Source organism: Acinonyx jubatus, chromosome B4 (genome assembly GCF_027475565.1).
Source record: "Acinonyx jubatus isolate Ajub_Pintada_27869175 chromosome B4, VMU_Ajub_asm_v1.0, whole genome shotgun sequence".
Lineage (NCBI taxonomy): Eukaryota > Metazoa > Chordata > Mammalia > Carnivora > Felidae > Acinonyx > Acinonyx jubatus.
In genome coordinates this window covers 75,454,952-75,471,242 of record NC_069387.1, presented here as the reverse complement: position 1 = coordinate 75,471,242, position 16,291 = coordinate 75,454,952, and the positions used below count along the sequence as shown (strand labels likewise).

The following is a 16,291-nucleotide window of genomic DNA, read 5'->3' as shown; positions in this document are numbered from 1 at the left end:
AGTTGAGGGTAGCAGCTGAAGCACAATCCCAAACAGTGATCTTAATGCTTGGATTGTCGGTGTCAGTGGGAATATTAATGAGTAGTCAAGGGGTGGGTGCCCTACAAAAGGGAACTCTACAGAAACGATCTCATCTGTGTAGTCAAACAACGTTTCTGTTTGGAAAGAATATTAATGAGATCTGGATAGGAATCAGACACCGGGAAAGGACAGCTGCTGTGAGAGGCAATTTGAATTGTACAAGGAGTTACACATGATATTACTAAAGTCCTTGTGCCATTTTAAAAAGTAACTAAGTTGTAAAGATAATCAACAATTTATAAACAATGTTTTAAAAACAACTGTAGTTTCAAAAAATAAATGTATTGAGGGGCCAGCACATATTTGAAAATATGTTCAACTTTCCCCATGAGTAAAGGAATGAAAAGTAAAACAATAATATACCATTTTTCATACATCTAGCAGATTGGAAAATATAAAAAGGATTAGCAATGCTCAATATTCACAAGGATGTGGAGAATAGTCTTTCTCATATAGCTGATGGTTCAAATATAAATGGATGCAAAAATATATACAAATTGATGCAACTTTTTTGGAGAAAAACTTGGGAATGTGTATTAAAATTTTGATGCATAGACCTTTTACTAGAAATGCTGCTTCCAAGAATTTATGCCATGGATGCATACTTCCAAGTAGGCAATGATAGAAACATTTTCATTGCCGTCTTGTTCTTAATAATGAAGAACCTACAGCAACCTCTATGTTCATTGACAGGGGCCTGGTTAAATAAGTTATAGACTATTGCAGAGTGAAATAGTATTTGGTACTGAAAGGGTGAAGTAGATCTCTATGTCCTCCTCCATCTATATGTCCTTTCCTATATGTCTTCCTGTCATGTGTGAGACGATGTTCAAGAGGAAACAAATAGTTGCCGAATAGCATATTAACATAAAGTCATTGTAATTGTTAAAAAAAAAAAGTATGTTCATGTACACTGGTGTTAACCTCACTGTGCCTCAGTTTCCTCATTTGTAAAATAGGTATCACTATAATGTCCACCTCATGAGTTGTTGTGAGGATAAAATGAGATAATATTTGTGGAATGCTTAGGACAGTGACTGACATATTATGCTGGGTGTTTGCTATTATTATCATGCATGGGCAATATCAGAAGGTTTATGCTCCAAAGCGTGACAGAGGTTACCTTTGGCAAGTAGAGTTGTCTTGGGGGAAGGGGTGTGCAAGAGCAGGCAGAGACTTCGATTTCTTATATTGTATGTGTCTACATAATTGTTTATGACAAGCAGGCCCATCGCGTGACCAATCACTATGACAAAGAAGCGAGGCAAAGAAGAAAATGGCGGCTCCAGTTTGGAGTGCTTGTTGAAACCTGTGGAGTGAGAGGTTCCCCGAAGGAAAGGAGGAAGGTGAAAGACGGTGGTGATGTGGGGATACAAAAAGGATGCTCATTGATTCCACCTTGGCTGCTGAAGCTCTTTTTGAAAACCACTAACCTAATTAAAGATCAAAAAATTTTAAATTGCATAAGAACCTTATGAAGGCCTAACATTTATATCTGGACTTTTCCTTTTTGCAATTTAGTTTTACATTTATACTAAAGAAGTGATTCATGTTTCATTTGACTTTTGGACAAAAAGCTACAAAAAAGTAATTGCTTACATGTCCAAAACATTTAGGAAGAGGTAGTTCTTCGAATAATTATAAAATAAAAATTTTGATCTTTTAAAGGCACCACTAATGTCTTTTCAACTAGCATTACTACCTCCATTATATAATATTATAGAGTAATTTTTGCACTAAAAAAAGTCAAACAGCTGAAGAATATGCTACATTTATGAATTATTTTCATCAGAGCCTTATGACATAGGCCTTGTTAAGACAGTATGACATATAAACTAAGCTAAGCCAAAATATGTAATCTGTTAACTAAACCTTTAGAATAATGTTTATTCAATGTGTTTAGACACAGAGGCATACGACAGTACTAACAAGATTTGGCTGTGACCTCAAGCAATGTGCCAGGCACTGTTTTTCATTTATTATCTCCTTTTATTTTTAGCACAACCCTGTATCTTAGGGTTATCATCCTCATTTTATACAGAAGGAAAGTGTAGGACAGAGTGGTTGCCATGCATCTGGTTAGCACTGGAATCAGGACTGGAATCAGCTGGTGTTTCCATGGTACTGCTCTGCCCCCAAATAACCAAGACGTGAGGATAGGTGATGTGAGCCCTGTGTTGAGGGCACACTGAGAATTCTCAGGGACCTCAGTGATCAGCTATCATCCAGTCTAGTGGCTTTAAAACTATAATTTTTTTAAGTTTATTTATTTTGAGAGAGAGATAGAAAGAGCTTGCACAAGCAGGGGAGGGGCAAAGAGTGAGGGAGAGAGAGAGAGAATCACAAGCAGGCTCCACACTGTCTGCACAGAGCCTGACACGGGGCTTGAACTCACAGACTGTGAGATCATGACCTGAGCCGAAATCCAGAGTCAAATGTTTAACTGACTGAGCTACCCAGGTGCCCCCAAACTGTAATTTTTAAAATAGAAGTTTTATTGAAATACTCATATACCATATAATTTACCTGTTTAAAGTGTGCAGTTCAGTGGTTTTTGGTATATTCACAGAGTTGTGCAGCCATCACCACAATCAGTATTACAACGTTTTTATCACCTCCCAGAAAAAAACCCACACCCTTTAGCAGTCAGTCCAATCCCCTTCAACCCCCCTGCATGTGTGAGGCAACCACTTATCTACTTTGTGTTTCTTTCTTTTTTTTATTTTTTTACATTTATTTATTTATTTATTTTTTATTTAAAAAAAATTTTTTTTAACATTTATTTATTTTTGAGACAGAGAGAGACAGAGCGAGACAGAGCATGAACGGGGGAGGGTCAGAGAGAGAGGGAGACACAGAATCTGAAACAGGCTCCAGGCTCTGAGCAGTTAGCACAGAGCCCGACGCAGGGCTCGGGCTCACATACCACGAGATCGTGACCTGAGCTGAAGTCGGACGCTTAACCGACTGAGCCACCCAGGCGCCCCTATTTATTTTTGAGAGACAGAGAGAGACAGAGCACAAGTTGGGGAGGGGCAAGAGAGAAGAAGACACAGAATCTGAAGCAGGCTCCAGGCTGTGAGCCGTCAGCACAGATCCCGACGCGGGGCTCGAACCCACAGACTGCAAGATCATGACCTGAGATGAAGTCAGACGCTCAACCGGCTGAGCCACCCAGGCGCCCCTCTACTTTGTGTTTCTATAGGCATGCCCATCCTAGACATGAAATAGAATCATACAATATATGATCTTTGTGACTGGTTTCTTTCACTTGGCATAATTTTTTCAAGGTTTACCCATGTTGTACCGTATATCAGTACTTCATTCCTTTTCATGGCCAAATATCATACCTTTATATGGATAGACCACATTTTGTTTATCCAGTTATCAGTTGATGAATATTTGGAATGTGTCCACTTTGGGGTTACTGTGAATAATGTTACTATACACAATCATGTACAAGTTGTTGAGTGGACATGCGTTTTGTTTGTTTTTTTTTTTCATTTCTCTTGGGGGGGGGGTGTACCTCCCCCAGGAGTGGAATTCCTGGGTCACATGATAATTATGTGTTTAACCCTCTGAGGAGCTGCCAACTATTTTCCAAAGCAACTGCATCAATTTATATTCTCATCAGCAGTGTGTGTGAGGGTTTCAGTTTCTGTATATCCTCTCCAACACTTGTCAGACTATAATTTTTTTAACCGCATCCCACAGTAAGAAATATTTTACATTCTTACCCAGTTTATCCACACACAAATAACTGAAACAAAAGCTTTTTGAAAGACTACTTATACTCCGTGTGATGCAGTCTGACATTTTGTATTTCATTCTGTTCTTTTTCTTTAGCACAGACATCTTGGCTCTGACCCGTTAAAACTGATTTCACAATTCACTAGTTGTGACCCGCAGTGAGGAAAATACTAGGCTGTTTTAACCTTTTCATTTCACACAAGAGGAAATTGAGGCCCTGAGAGATGACTTTTTCAGCAGATGATACTGCTAATTAGTTGTAGATTAAAGATTAGAACCCATGTCTGTTGGCTTCCTGCTTTAACTTTTGACATCTTGAATTTTGTTGCCCTCATATTCAGTTCTTTCTTTTCTTTTCTTTCTGGAGTGGTAAAATGTGAATCGCTAAGGGTGAATTCTGTAAGCACCCCATGAAAGTTGCTCTGATTCTTTGGTGAGCAGTTTCCAGAAGTGGAATTGCTTCTCAGAATTACACAACCTCCTTTTCATTATTCTTGCTCTGCATCTTAGTGGGTTTTTTTTAATGTTTGTTTGTTTGTTTATAGAGTGAGAGCAAGCAAGGAAGGGGCAGAGAGAGAGAGGGAGAGAGAGAATCCCAAGCAGTCCCCACACTGTCAGCGCAGAGCCCTCCACGGGGCTAGATCTCATGACCATGAATGAGATCATGACAGCCGAAATCAAGGGTTGGATGCTTCGACTGAGCCACCGAGGCACCTCTCCCTTAGTGTTTTTAGAGATCAAAATATCCTTAAAAAGTGATGTTTTTAAAGAGACAAAATGTTGCTAAGGTGATTCTGTCTTGATACAAACATCTACATCCTTGTTGACCCCTGGGAATTTGATCATTGCTACAAATTTCTTATTGTCTAGGATACATGTTTCTACAGAGACCTGGCTAAAACTATTCCAAGAAGAATAGCAGTGATAATTCTAACAGACTTGTAAACTTGCCTATAGACTTGTCTGTCACAGTGTGGCTGAATAATAGAGTAGTGAGCCTTTTAGGTGCAGTATTTGAAGTTATTTAGTCGTTCTATTTTTTTCATATTCCTTGAGTTTAACTCAAAAGTTTGAATAAACTAAAATTACTAAGTCACAGTTCTGAAAAATGATATGTGCTTTCTCAACAACTAGCCTTAAGACTGCATGACAAGCATTCATTTTTTTGTACTGATAGTGTTTTGGATGAAATTTAAACCTGATGTAATTTCATTCAAAACATATGCAAAAAGTTCCTTCTATTTAAATTTTTTAATGTTTATTTATTTTTGAGAGAGAGAGAACGGGGGAGGGGCAGAGAGAGAGGGAGACACAGAATCTGAAGCAGGCTCCGAGCTGTTAGCACAGAGCCTGATGTAGGGCTTGAACTCACGATCATGACCTGAGCCAAAGTCAGATGCCTAATTGAGCCACCCAGGTGCCCCAAAGTTCCTTCTATTTAGAAAGCAATGTACGAGATGCTAAGAGGGCAAGAGGCAAAATAGATCTGTCCCCTGATCCCAAGAATCTTTCTGTCAAGTAGAATTTATAAAATTATAATAAGATAAAGGAAGTGACCTATGCTGATTGGGAATAGGGCCAGGGCAGTTCAGGAAAGGGTTCTTTGAGGAGGTGATCTTTACTGGAGTCTTGAAAGGTGGATAGTTGAGGAAGGGATAACATTCTAGGTGGAGTGAAAAAATATATGGTGTATCAAGGGAGTAGAAACTGGTAATGACATAATTTTGGAGATTCTTTTTTCATGTCAAAATTCTATGAAGTTAGGCTTCTCCCTATCAGAGAAAGAATTTAAAATAAATAAAAGGAATGCTAGAACGAATCTTGTGATACTAGATTATTTGATGCTAGATTGTGTGTGTGTGTGTGTGTGTGTGTGTAAACAGGTAGATAAAGAAATAAATATATATATTCCTGGTTCTATCCCCCAAGGCAGCCTAGAAGCAGTGACATCTCAGTAGCAATGAGAACATGTAGTATCCAGATTTGGTTTCTCCAATAAAAGGAATCACAACTCCTTGTAGTACTTGATTCCAGGCCTGGGGCCAGGGAAATACAAGACAAGTTTGGGTCATCTTATAGTGCTACAAAGTAAGAATGTGCTTAAAAAAAAAAAAAAAGTTGGTGGCATATTGAAAGGACACTAGAGCCAAGCTGAAAGAGCTCCAAATGACCAAAGCTGGGAACAATTTGAGCAACAAAACAAAATTACCCAGGGAATAGAATAATACAGGAATTATTATAACTCGGGAAATAAAATAAATATCCATGAGTCTATCCTAATATTAATAATGATTGAATAAATAAGCAAGGGAGAAAGGACAATTCTTCCTTACAGAAGAATCCCAAGTAATAAATGCAGAAGGAATGAGGGCAAGAGAAAAATCACCATTAGAACAGCACAGTAATAATTGCTGAAGGCAAGATCAGTGCATGAATGCTAAAATTAGTAAAAGTTTAAGGAGGAATAGGATTAAAGGATCTCCCCCCAAATATTTACAAATTATAAAGGGAAACATAGTAACTTTACAGTGGTGAAACCCGGCAGGCACTACCCTAACCGAATGATCAAGGTTAACATCACCATTAACAAGACATCAGCATCATGAGCCTTGTGATATGATGCACTGAGGAGGAAGGCACATCAGACTCTCTAGTATTCCTCCCAAAATTCTAGAACTTCACTCTAAATCTGAGAAAGTATCATATTTTAAAAAGTGACCTACTCCTTCCGGCCCCCCCCCTTTTTTTTTAAGGATTGTGAGATATTCCAGGCTCATCTGGTATTTCCCTGCCCCAGCTCTGGAATCAACCACTTCTTCAAGGAGCCCTGGTTCTTTTTATTGGAGACACCAAGAAACCCAAATTGAGGGACATTCTATTTAATACCTGACCAGTACTCTTCAAAAGGTCATGGTCACAAAAGACAAAAACAGAGGGACGGTCATAGACATTGGAAGAGACTTAAGAAGCCATGACCATTAGGGGCACCTCGGTGGCTCAGGGGTTAAGTGTCCGACTTCGGCTCGGGTCATGGTCTCACTGCTCATGAGTTCGAGCCCTGCATCAGGCTCTGTACTGACAGCTCAGAGCCTGGAGCCTGCTTCAGATTCTGTCTCTGTCTCTCTGCCCCTCCCTCCCTTGCTTGCTTGCTCCCTCTCACTCTCTCTCTCTCTCTCAAATATAAAATAAAACATAAAAAAGAACAAAACAAAATGAAGCCATGACCATTAAATGTAGTGTAGGATTCTGGAACAGAAAAAAGACTCTAGTGGAAAAACTAGTAGAATTTGAATAAAGTCTATAGCTTAATTAATAGTATTGTGCCAATGCTGATTTCTTAATTTCGATAATTGTGCTGTGGTAATACAAGATAAAACTAGATGAAAGGTACACGGGAACTTTTGTACTTTATTTGCAACTCTTGTGTAAATCTAAAATTGTTTCAAAATAAGTTTTTTAAAAAAACTTAACTTTCAAAAGCTTTTTTTAAGTATGTGAATTTAGTCACTGTTTTGGTAAAAAAATATGTACACTTAGAAATAAATGTAGTTTATATTCTGAAAAAACATCATATGGGAACATTTTCACGTTGCTTTTGTTTAAAATTTCCCTTTGCACCTTGAAGGGTTTTTTTAGGTTGGTTTTTTTCTTTTAATCAGTTGCTCCTATGGTGCCTGGCTGGCTCTTTTGCTAGAACATGCAACTCTTGATCTTGAGGTCATGAGTTTGAATCCTATATTGGGTGTAAAGATTACAAAAAAATAAACAGGGGGCACCTGGGTGGCTCAGTCAGTTAAGCTCTGATTTCAGTTTAGGTCATGATCTCGTAGCTCGTGGGTTTGAGCCCTGCATTAGGCTCTGTGCTGATAGCTCTGAGCCTGGATCCTGCTTCATATTCTGTGTCTCCCTCTCTCTCTGCCTCTCCCCTGCTCATGCACTGTCTCTCTCCCTCTCTCTCAAAAAAATAAAGTAAATCTTTAAAAAAATTAAAAAGAAATAAAAAACTGCAATAGTTGCTCCCTTTTACCTGCTGACATTAAAATCAGAAAGAGTTCTTGATAGAAAAGAAACAAGAAACGTTTAAAACTTTAGTCTATTTTTTTTTAATTTTCTTTTAATGTTTATTTTTGAGAGAGAGAGAGACAGAGTGTGAGTGGGTGAAGGGCAGAGAGAGAAGGAGACACAGAATCTGAAGCAGGCTCCAGGCTCTGAGCTGTCAGCACAGAGCCTGACACGGGGCTCGAACCCACGAACTTTGAGATCATGACCTGAGCCGAAGTCAGACGCTCAACCGACTGAGCCACCCAGGTGCCCCTACAGTCTATTTCTAAACATTCTTTTTATTTTTTTTAAGTTTATTTATTTATTTTGAGAGAGACAGCATGGGGGGGTGGGGGGACAGAGAGAGTGGGAAAGAGAATCCCAGTCAGGCTGTCAGTGCAGAGCCTGACGTGGGGCTTGAACCCACAACCCATGAGATCATGACCTGAGCCAAGATCAGAGTCAGACAGTTAACCAACTGAACCACCCAGGTGCTCCAACATTTTCTTTTAATGAATGAGTTTGTACTTTGTTCTCTCTAATCTGTGTGTGTGGAGGGGGGGTGGGGGCTGTGTTCAGGCAACTATGCCTCTTGCACAAGTAACAAAAAGCAAAACAAAAAGAGTGGGGGGAGAAAGATATGATGAGATTAGGAGATTAGATTTATAAGAACAGGAATAGTATTAACGACAGTTCATTTGCTTTTGTCCCGTCCTGGATTCTGCAAGACAGTTTGCTTAGTTAGGTTAAGTCTGGAAATGCATTTATTACAGTAGGACTCCTGGAGCAGTCACAGGTCTCACCCTGAGCAATAGCTTGAGGAAGCAGATACCTGGGGCCAAATTTCCCAGTGAGTCATTGCCCAACCTTTAAACTTTAAAGAACCTTTGTTCAAGAGATTTTTATCAACAAGCTATAGCTCCCCATAGGACATTTAGCCGTCTTACCTCAAGCTACCTGGTGTGATAAAAGAACTTTGAGCTGGGAATTAGAACTCTGGCTTTCATACTTAACTAGTTGTGGAGCTGGGGAAAATTATTGGACCTTCATGTGGCTCAATTCCCTTATTGTATAAAGGGGGATTTGGTTACTTGATTTCTAAGCTTCCCTTTTGATGTTAAAATCTGCCCTATGCATCTAAAACCGAAGACTTCTTCCTTCTTAGCAAACAGTTTCCCTTTCTATGTGTCCCATTATTATTTGTGATACCACCGTCCTTCCAATGTCTGAGGCTAGAAAATCTTAGAGTTATTTCTGTTACATCCATTTCCTTTAACTCTCGAACACAGTTGACAACCAATCCAGCCATTCTTCCCTCACAGTTGAAGTGGTGTTGGTAGCATGTATACTAAGATTGGAACGATCCAGAGAAGATTAGCTCAAGGGTGACACACAGTTAAAGTGGTAGTAGAATGCATTTGACCTAAGAGGCTGGGTTTTAGAGTCTGAACACGCCTTCTGCTTGGGCCATATATTAGCTACATGACCTTTGGCACATTACTCAACCTCAATGAACCAGGTTTTGTTTTTGTTTTTGTTTTTGTTTTTGCTTTTGTTTTTAATGGAAATAACACTAGTCTATCTCCAGGGTTGTTGTAAGGCTTAAATGAGTTAGTGTCCAATAAGTGATAGTGCCTTTTATTATTTGCACATAGCAGTGCAGTGGATTAGATCTTAGAGTCAAATGGACCTTTGGAAAAAAAAAAAATAGTCAAAGGTATGGTAGCCAGGGGTGCACGGGTGGTTCAATAGGTTAGGTGTCCGACTCTTGGTTTTGGCTCAGGTCATGATCTCACAGTTTATGAGTTCGAGCCCCACGTCAGGCTCTACGCTATCAGAGGAGAGCCCGCTTGGGATTCTCTCTCTCCCTCTCTCTCTGCCCCTCCTTCATGCACATTCTCTCTCTCTCTCTCAAAATTAATAAACTTAAAAAAAGGCATTGCAGCCCAAACTGAATACCTCCTTCTAGATGGGTCTTTCCAGGCATTGGTACATGCCCTCTCACTCTTAATAAGATTTCTAGGATTAGGGAGTTGTCCTAAAGTCTGAGAATGGGATTCCCATCTGAGAGAGAGTTGGTAAGGAGGGAGAGATATCACACCTTTAATTCAAGCCCATGAAAGTCAAGATGTTCACAGTGGAGAGTATTTCAAGAAGGCCCTAGTTAATTCTAAGTTTCACTGAAAGACCACATGATTTATCTCTGATGCTGGCCATTCTGGGAAGATAATTGCCACTACACTCTTGCTGAAAGATAATTTGTATGGGTTTGCAGCTAAGTGATTCAAAACTTCTGCTACCCAATTTTCTACCATGGCCAAAAGTGATGGTTTTAATCATTATTCATTACTTGTAGTGGAAAGAAAATTGACTTTGGAAATCAGAGAGAATATGGATTTGAATCCCAGCTCTGCTACTTATGACTAAAAGATGATTGTACAGTTATTGAATGTCTCTGAATTTTGGTTTTTCAACATAAATATGAGATAGTAAAACCAATCTTGTAGAGCGGTTCTGAGAATTAAGTGAAATATGTACTTCATATAAGTAGATGTTTTAAAATGTTCATTTCTGGGGCACCTGGGTGGTTCAGTCGGTTGAGTGTCCAACTCTGGATCTCAGCTCAGGTTGTGATCTCATGGTTCATGAGATTGAACCCCTCATTGGGGTTCTTGGGATTCTTGCTCTCCCTCACCCTCTGCCCCTCCCTTGCTCATGCACTTGCTCTCTCTTTCTCAAAAATAAATAAAAATACACATGTGAAAAATAAATAAACAAAACGTTCATTTCTTTCCAGGAGTGTGACTTTTAACCTCAGCCTGGAATTTTTAGCTTCCTAAAATCACTAGGATTTTTCTTGCAGGCATGTATATTTCAACATATGTAAAACAAACTCATAATTCTCCCACTTCTTCCTATGTTTACTGTCTCTCTTAATGGCATCAACAATCTTCTAATCATTCAAGTTTGATGATTCCAATTTTGATTCCTTCTCTAACTCTAAATCCATTTTATTCTAAGAACTGTAAATTCTCTTCCCACCTTTCCATTCCCACCTATGCTAATGTAAACCTTGATTACCTCTCACTTAGACAGCTTTAGGATCTTTTTGACAAGTAAATTAGACTCCAGTCTTTGCCCCCCAATTATCACGTTATACACTGCTGCAGAATCAGCTTTTAAAACATGGTTCCCATTATGTTACTTGCTTTTTCAGAAACTTCCCAGGTTCCACCATAGAGACTGTGGGCGATTCACTATAGAACTCTTATCTTACAGATATAGATGTTGGGCTCAGGGAAATCATTCTTTTGGGAGTGGCACATTAAGACTAGACCTTATCTCTGCTCACTCACAGGCTAGTTCTTTCCAGTATTGGAATATGGCTCAAACTCCTTAACATGGTTTGCAAGGATTTTCCCATTCTGGGACCATTCTTTCCCTACCTTATCTTCCACTACTTTTGTACCTACAGTCAAATCCATTAAAGTATTCTATGCTATTTCAGCTCCCTAACAGTATAATGCTGTTCTCCCTACCTGAGATGCACTTTCCTCCTCCTGGCCTCAGTTGATGAAGTTCTGCCCCTCTGTAAGTCCCAAGTCAATCTGATGTCTCTTCCCTTCCCTCCCATCAAGCCAGAAAATCAAATTCCCTACTCCTAGACCACACATTGCCTCTAACCATATTCTGCTTCATGCTATAATTATTGTGTACGTGTCAGCAAGCCCCAGCCAGGGCAGGCCCTCTCCCCATACCTTACAGAAAGTAGCTAGTTACTCGGTAACCTGATACCAGCGTCTATCAAAAAGCGTGTACTCATTCTCGCCTTTATCTGTTTCATAGGGTGCTGCTAATCACATTACTAAGGAATGATAGTATGCTTCTGTAAAGAGAAGTGTGGAGATGGTGTGAGCCACCTCATTCCTTGAGCAAAAAGTGTGCTTATCACAGCCTTATACCAAGATAGATATTCTGAGTTTTCCTGGATTTCTGGCCAATGTTAATCAAAACCATGGAATTAGACTTGGGAATTAAATAACACCCCCCCCCTTTTTTAACCATACTCAGTCCCTCAAATAATGAATGATTTTTCCTTTTTACAAACAAATTTGAGAACATATCTTCTGTATTTTTTTCTTTGATCCAGAATTGATTGCTATAGAAGCACTGACGACTTTTATACCCACACCTACATTGAAAGCATAATTGTACCAAACAGTGTCTTAAAATGTGAGTCAGTATTTCCTAACCTTGGCTCAAAGGGTCATTACTGTGATGTTGCGTAACTGAGTTTAGCAGAATTGTTTTTGCTTCTGTATCTTTTTCTTATTAGAGTAAGGGCTGACAATGTTCGACGGGTCTGTCAGATTCAGACTGGGAAGCAGATAAACAAGTAAATACATATTATTTGATACACTGACGTTTACTTCAAAGAACATGTGTAGAATTAAGATTATTTTATCCAGGAAGAGAGAGATTCTTGAAAAACCAATATGTATTACTTACTCTGTGTCAGGGTCTTTTCTTTATCTTATTTGTTCCTCATGAGGATATTATGAAGGAAGTACTATTGCTATGGATGAGAAATCTAAGTTTTAGGGATGGGGCCAAAACTCCCACTTAAGTGCATCTGTGTCTAATACCAGAGCTTTTTATCATGAGGGGGTTCTATGTTACCTTCCAACATGGGGATTAAAACAAACAAGTAAAAACCACAAAACTCTCATTGTTTTCAGACAAGACTTTAGTCGGAAGAACGAGTACTGCATGTGGAAAAGTAGTGTGCTCTTTAAGGTTGCTTATCACTTGCTTTGCATAACAGAACTTTCAGTGTAAAATGGCAGCCCAGGTTGCTTGGTTAAGCCCACTGTGTTCTGTTGTTGTCAAGGTTGCTAGAAACAGTACATGATGAACTCTGCATTCTGTCAGATCAGTTATGCTCTGCAGTTGTCAAGAGACCTGCAAGTAGTACTTTATCTATAGTTTTCACTCTTCAAATAAGGAAACTATGGACTCATTTCTAATCTCACCTTTTCTGGACAAAGGTTGGAACTCCTTTGCTAACTACTAGGGCAAAAACACCTTTGGCAATTTCTGGGGCAAAACCGAAACAATCCAGATTAATGGGCAGGGACTAGGTGATTTCAGGGGCATAGCTTTATGTATTCTTTGACTTGAAGCAATGTTAGAAAAGAATTACAGAATAGAGGTTTTTGTCGCCTGAATTTAAAGTACATTATATTTCTCCATGTTGTCAAGATTGTTAAAATGTAAAAATAATAAGTATATAACAATAGTCAATTCTGATATGTATACTTAAGTTGCTCTTAATACATTATAACCTACTTAATATTTTAAATATATCCTCTCCTTAAATCCATATCAAAACACCCACAATGGTAAGTATTATTCTCATTTTTCAGCAGAAGAAAGTAAAACTATATATGTTAAATTATATAGGTTGTTCAAGGTGACAAAAGTTATTATTTAGCTGAAGATTATCTCAACTTAAAGCCCTCACTCTTTATCTTATACCATGCTGTGTCCCCAGCTCTCTCTCTAAACCAAGTGGTCAGCGATGCACAGTTTGGGGAGAAAGGGCAGCCAAAAGAAACTTGGACGTAGGTAGAACCTAATTTGGACCTGAATCTACACAGATGCCAAGTGTACTTCCCTTGGGATGTAACTCAGAAGAGTGGAACATTTCACTCCAAATGTGACTTTGGAACAGATTTAAGTTCAGAGGGAGGCCAATTGATGTTTGCACAGTGAGGTCAGTCATAAAATGATGGAACTGGAAGGGACCTTAGAGATCATCTGGTCTAACCTTCTCATTTTACAGGAAACTACAACCCAGATATTGAATCATTTGACCAAGGTTACAGTTTTTGAGAGAGAACTGGTGGAGGCAGTGGTGTGGTCTGCTGGCCTAGGTAGAGCTCTGTGTTCTCTCTTCTGCCACACCACTGCGAGCCCTTGGCTGCTAGAGAATCCTCTTCTGTGTCTAATACTCTGACTTTCTTTATTGCATAGGTATTTCAGTATCTGTAGACAAGATGGAATCAACTCCATTTAATAGACGGCAATGGACTTCAGTATCATTGAGGGTAACGGCCAAAGAACTTTCTCTTGTCAACAAGAACAAGTCATCGGCTATTGTAGAAATATTCTCCAAGTAAGTGCTGATCTTTGTCCAAGAGGACCATCTATCTTGAGCAAACATTACCACCTGTCAAGGAAATCAGTAAAGGAAGTACATGGTGTAAAATGGCTTTATTGAGGGGCACTTGGGTGGCTCAGTCCATTAAGTGTCCAGCTCTTGGTTTCGGTCAAGTCACGATCTCATGGTTCATGACTTTGAGCCCCACGTCGGGCTCCGCTGCTGGCAGTGTGCAGCCTGCTTGGGATTCTCTCTCTCTCTCTCTCTCTCTCTCTGCCCCTCCCCTGCTCGTTCTCTGTCTCTCTCAGAATAAGTAAACTTTAGGAAAAAAAAAGTCTAAAAAAATGGCTTTATTAAGTACCTTCTGAATTTTAAGCACCATACAAGACACTGTGGAGGAGGAGGATAATAATCAGGAAACACATTCTCTATCCTTGAATTTTTGTTTAGTTAGGGAGAGAAAAAGTTACACACAAAAGATAATTATAAAACACATAATTATTAAGCAAAATGTCAGCAAGTCCAAAATGAATGGAACTAAGGACTAGAAACAATAGGAGAGAAAGAGTGACCATCATGGGCAGAAGCTAATCAGGAAGGCTTTTTGGTTGAGATGCATTGTGAGGCAAGCACTGATTTCGTTGAAGGGAGCGTTAGTACACTCTATACCCGCATTGTCCAGTATAGTAGCCACTACATATGTGCCTATTTAAATGTAAATTAATTGGGGCGCCTGGGTGGCTCAGTCGGTTAAGCGGCCGACTTTGGCTCAGGTCATGATCTCGTGGTCTGTGAGTTCGAGCCCCACGTCGGGCTCTGTGCTGACAGCTCTGAGCCTGGAGCCTGTTTCAGATTCTGTGTCTCCCTCTCTCTCTGACCCTCCCCTGTTCATGCTCTGTCTCTCCCTGTCTCAAAAATAAAACGTTAAAAAAAATTTTTAAAAAAAAAGTAAATTAATTAAAATTAAATAATACTTAAAATTCAGTTCATCAGCTGCACTAGCCACATTTCAAGCATCCAAGAGTTACATGTAGCAAGTGGCTACCATTTTGGAAATCACAGAAACATTTCATCAATGCACAAAGTTTTGTTGAACAGTGAAAACTGTGTAGGCAACCTCCGGCCCACTAGCTGCCTATTTTAGTAAATAAAGATTTATGGGAACATGGCCATTTCCATTTGTGCATTGTCTATGGCTGCTTTCGTGCTATAGCTGCAGAGTTGCAGCAGAGACCAGATGGCCTCAAAGTCTAAAATATTTACTACCTGGTCCCTTAAGAAAAAGTTTGCTGACCCCCTACTCTGGACCATGAGTTCTTTGATATGAGGGCCCCTTTCCCACTTATTTTATATGCCTAGTGTATAGCATGGTGACTGGAATGTGGTAGGCACTCAACAGATGTTGAAAGAATGGTATATGTAATATACCAGGGACGCACAAACACATTGACTTCACTCAAAGGGAGACGACATACTGGGGAGGAGCTTAGGACAGCTGATAGGTTTACCTTACTAGTAGAGTTTGTTAATTAATAGGAAGCTCGATACATTTAAGAGATAAAACATGGTCAAGGTTTGAAGAAAGAAATTCTGGGAGCTGTATCTAGGATATAGCTAAATAACAATAAGACATTTTTAAATCTACCGTGTCACCTTTTCTTCAGGAACAAATCCATCAAGCACTTGCTCTGTGGAAAACACTGCCCTTCCAAATTGTTGATTTTGTTTACTGCTCAAGGTGGAATGAAGGTGGGGGGAGACTGCATAAGCCGTTTATCTTCTACATTATGCATTTTGTATTGTTGTAATTTTATGGCAAACATGTATTATTCTTACCAAAAAAAAAAAAAAAGAAAGAAAAAGAAAATCAATGAAGATATTTTAGAAAAAAGGGACAGAGATCCTGAAAGGTAGTAAGACTTATTTTTAATATTTTTTTGAAGCGTCTGGGTGGCTCAGTCAGTTAAGCGTCTGACTTCAGCTCAGGTCATGATCTCACGGTCCATGAGTTCAAGCCCTGCGTTGGGCTCTGTGCTGACAGCTCAGAGCCTGGAGCCTGCTTCAGGTTCTGTGTGTGTGTGTGTGTGTGTGTGTGTGTGTGTGTGTGTCTGCCTCTCTCCTGCTCACACTCTGTCTCTCTAACTCTCAAAAATAAATAAATGTCATTTAAAAATTTTTTTTTAACATTTATTTTTTTGGGGAGTGGGTGGGGAGAGTGCAAGCAGCGGAGGGGCAGAGAGAGGGAGACAGAGGATC

At 39.4% G+C, this 16,291-nt stretch overlaps 1 protein-coding gene across 5 annotated transcripts in view; it reads left to right on the top strand.

The window, feature by feature from the left end:
* The window catches only part of LIMA1 (LIM domain and actin binding 1), an 83,320-nt gene that overhangs the window by 11,776 nt on the left and 55,253 nt on the right, over positions 1–16,291 (top strand). For all 5 annotated transcript variants that reach the window (XM_053226219.1, XM_027036106.2, XM_053226218.1 and 2 more), the window contains one exon: positions 13,909–14,050. In XM_053226219.1, the coding sequence (XP_053082194.1) occupies positions 13,961–14,050 (90 nt within the window). In that variant the 5' untranslated portion in view covers positions 13,909–13,960. Of the gene's footprint in view, positions 1–13,908; positions 14,051–16,291 lie in introns of those variants that run through there.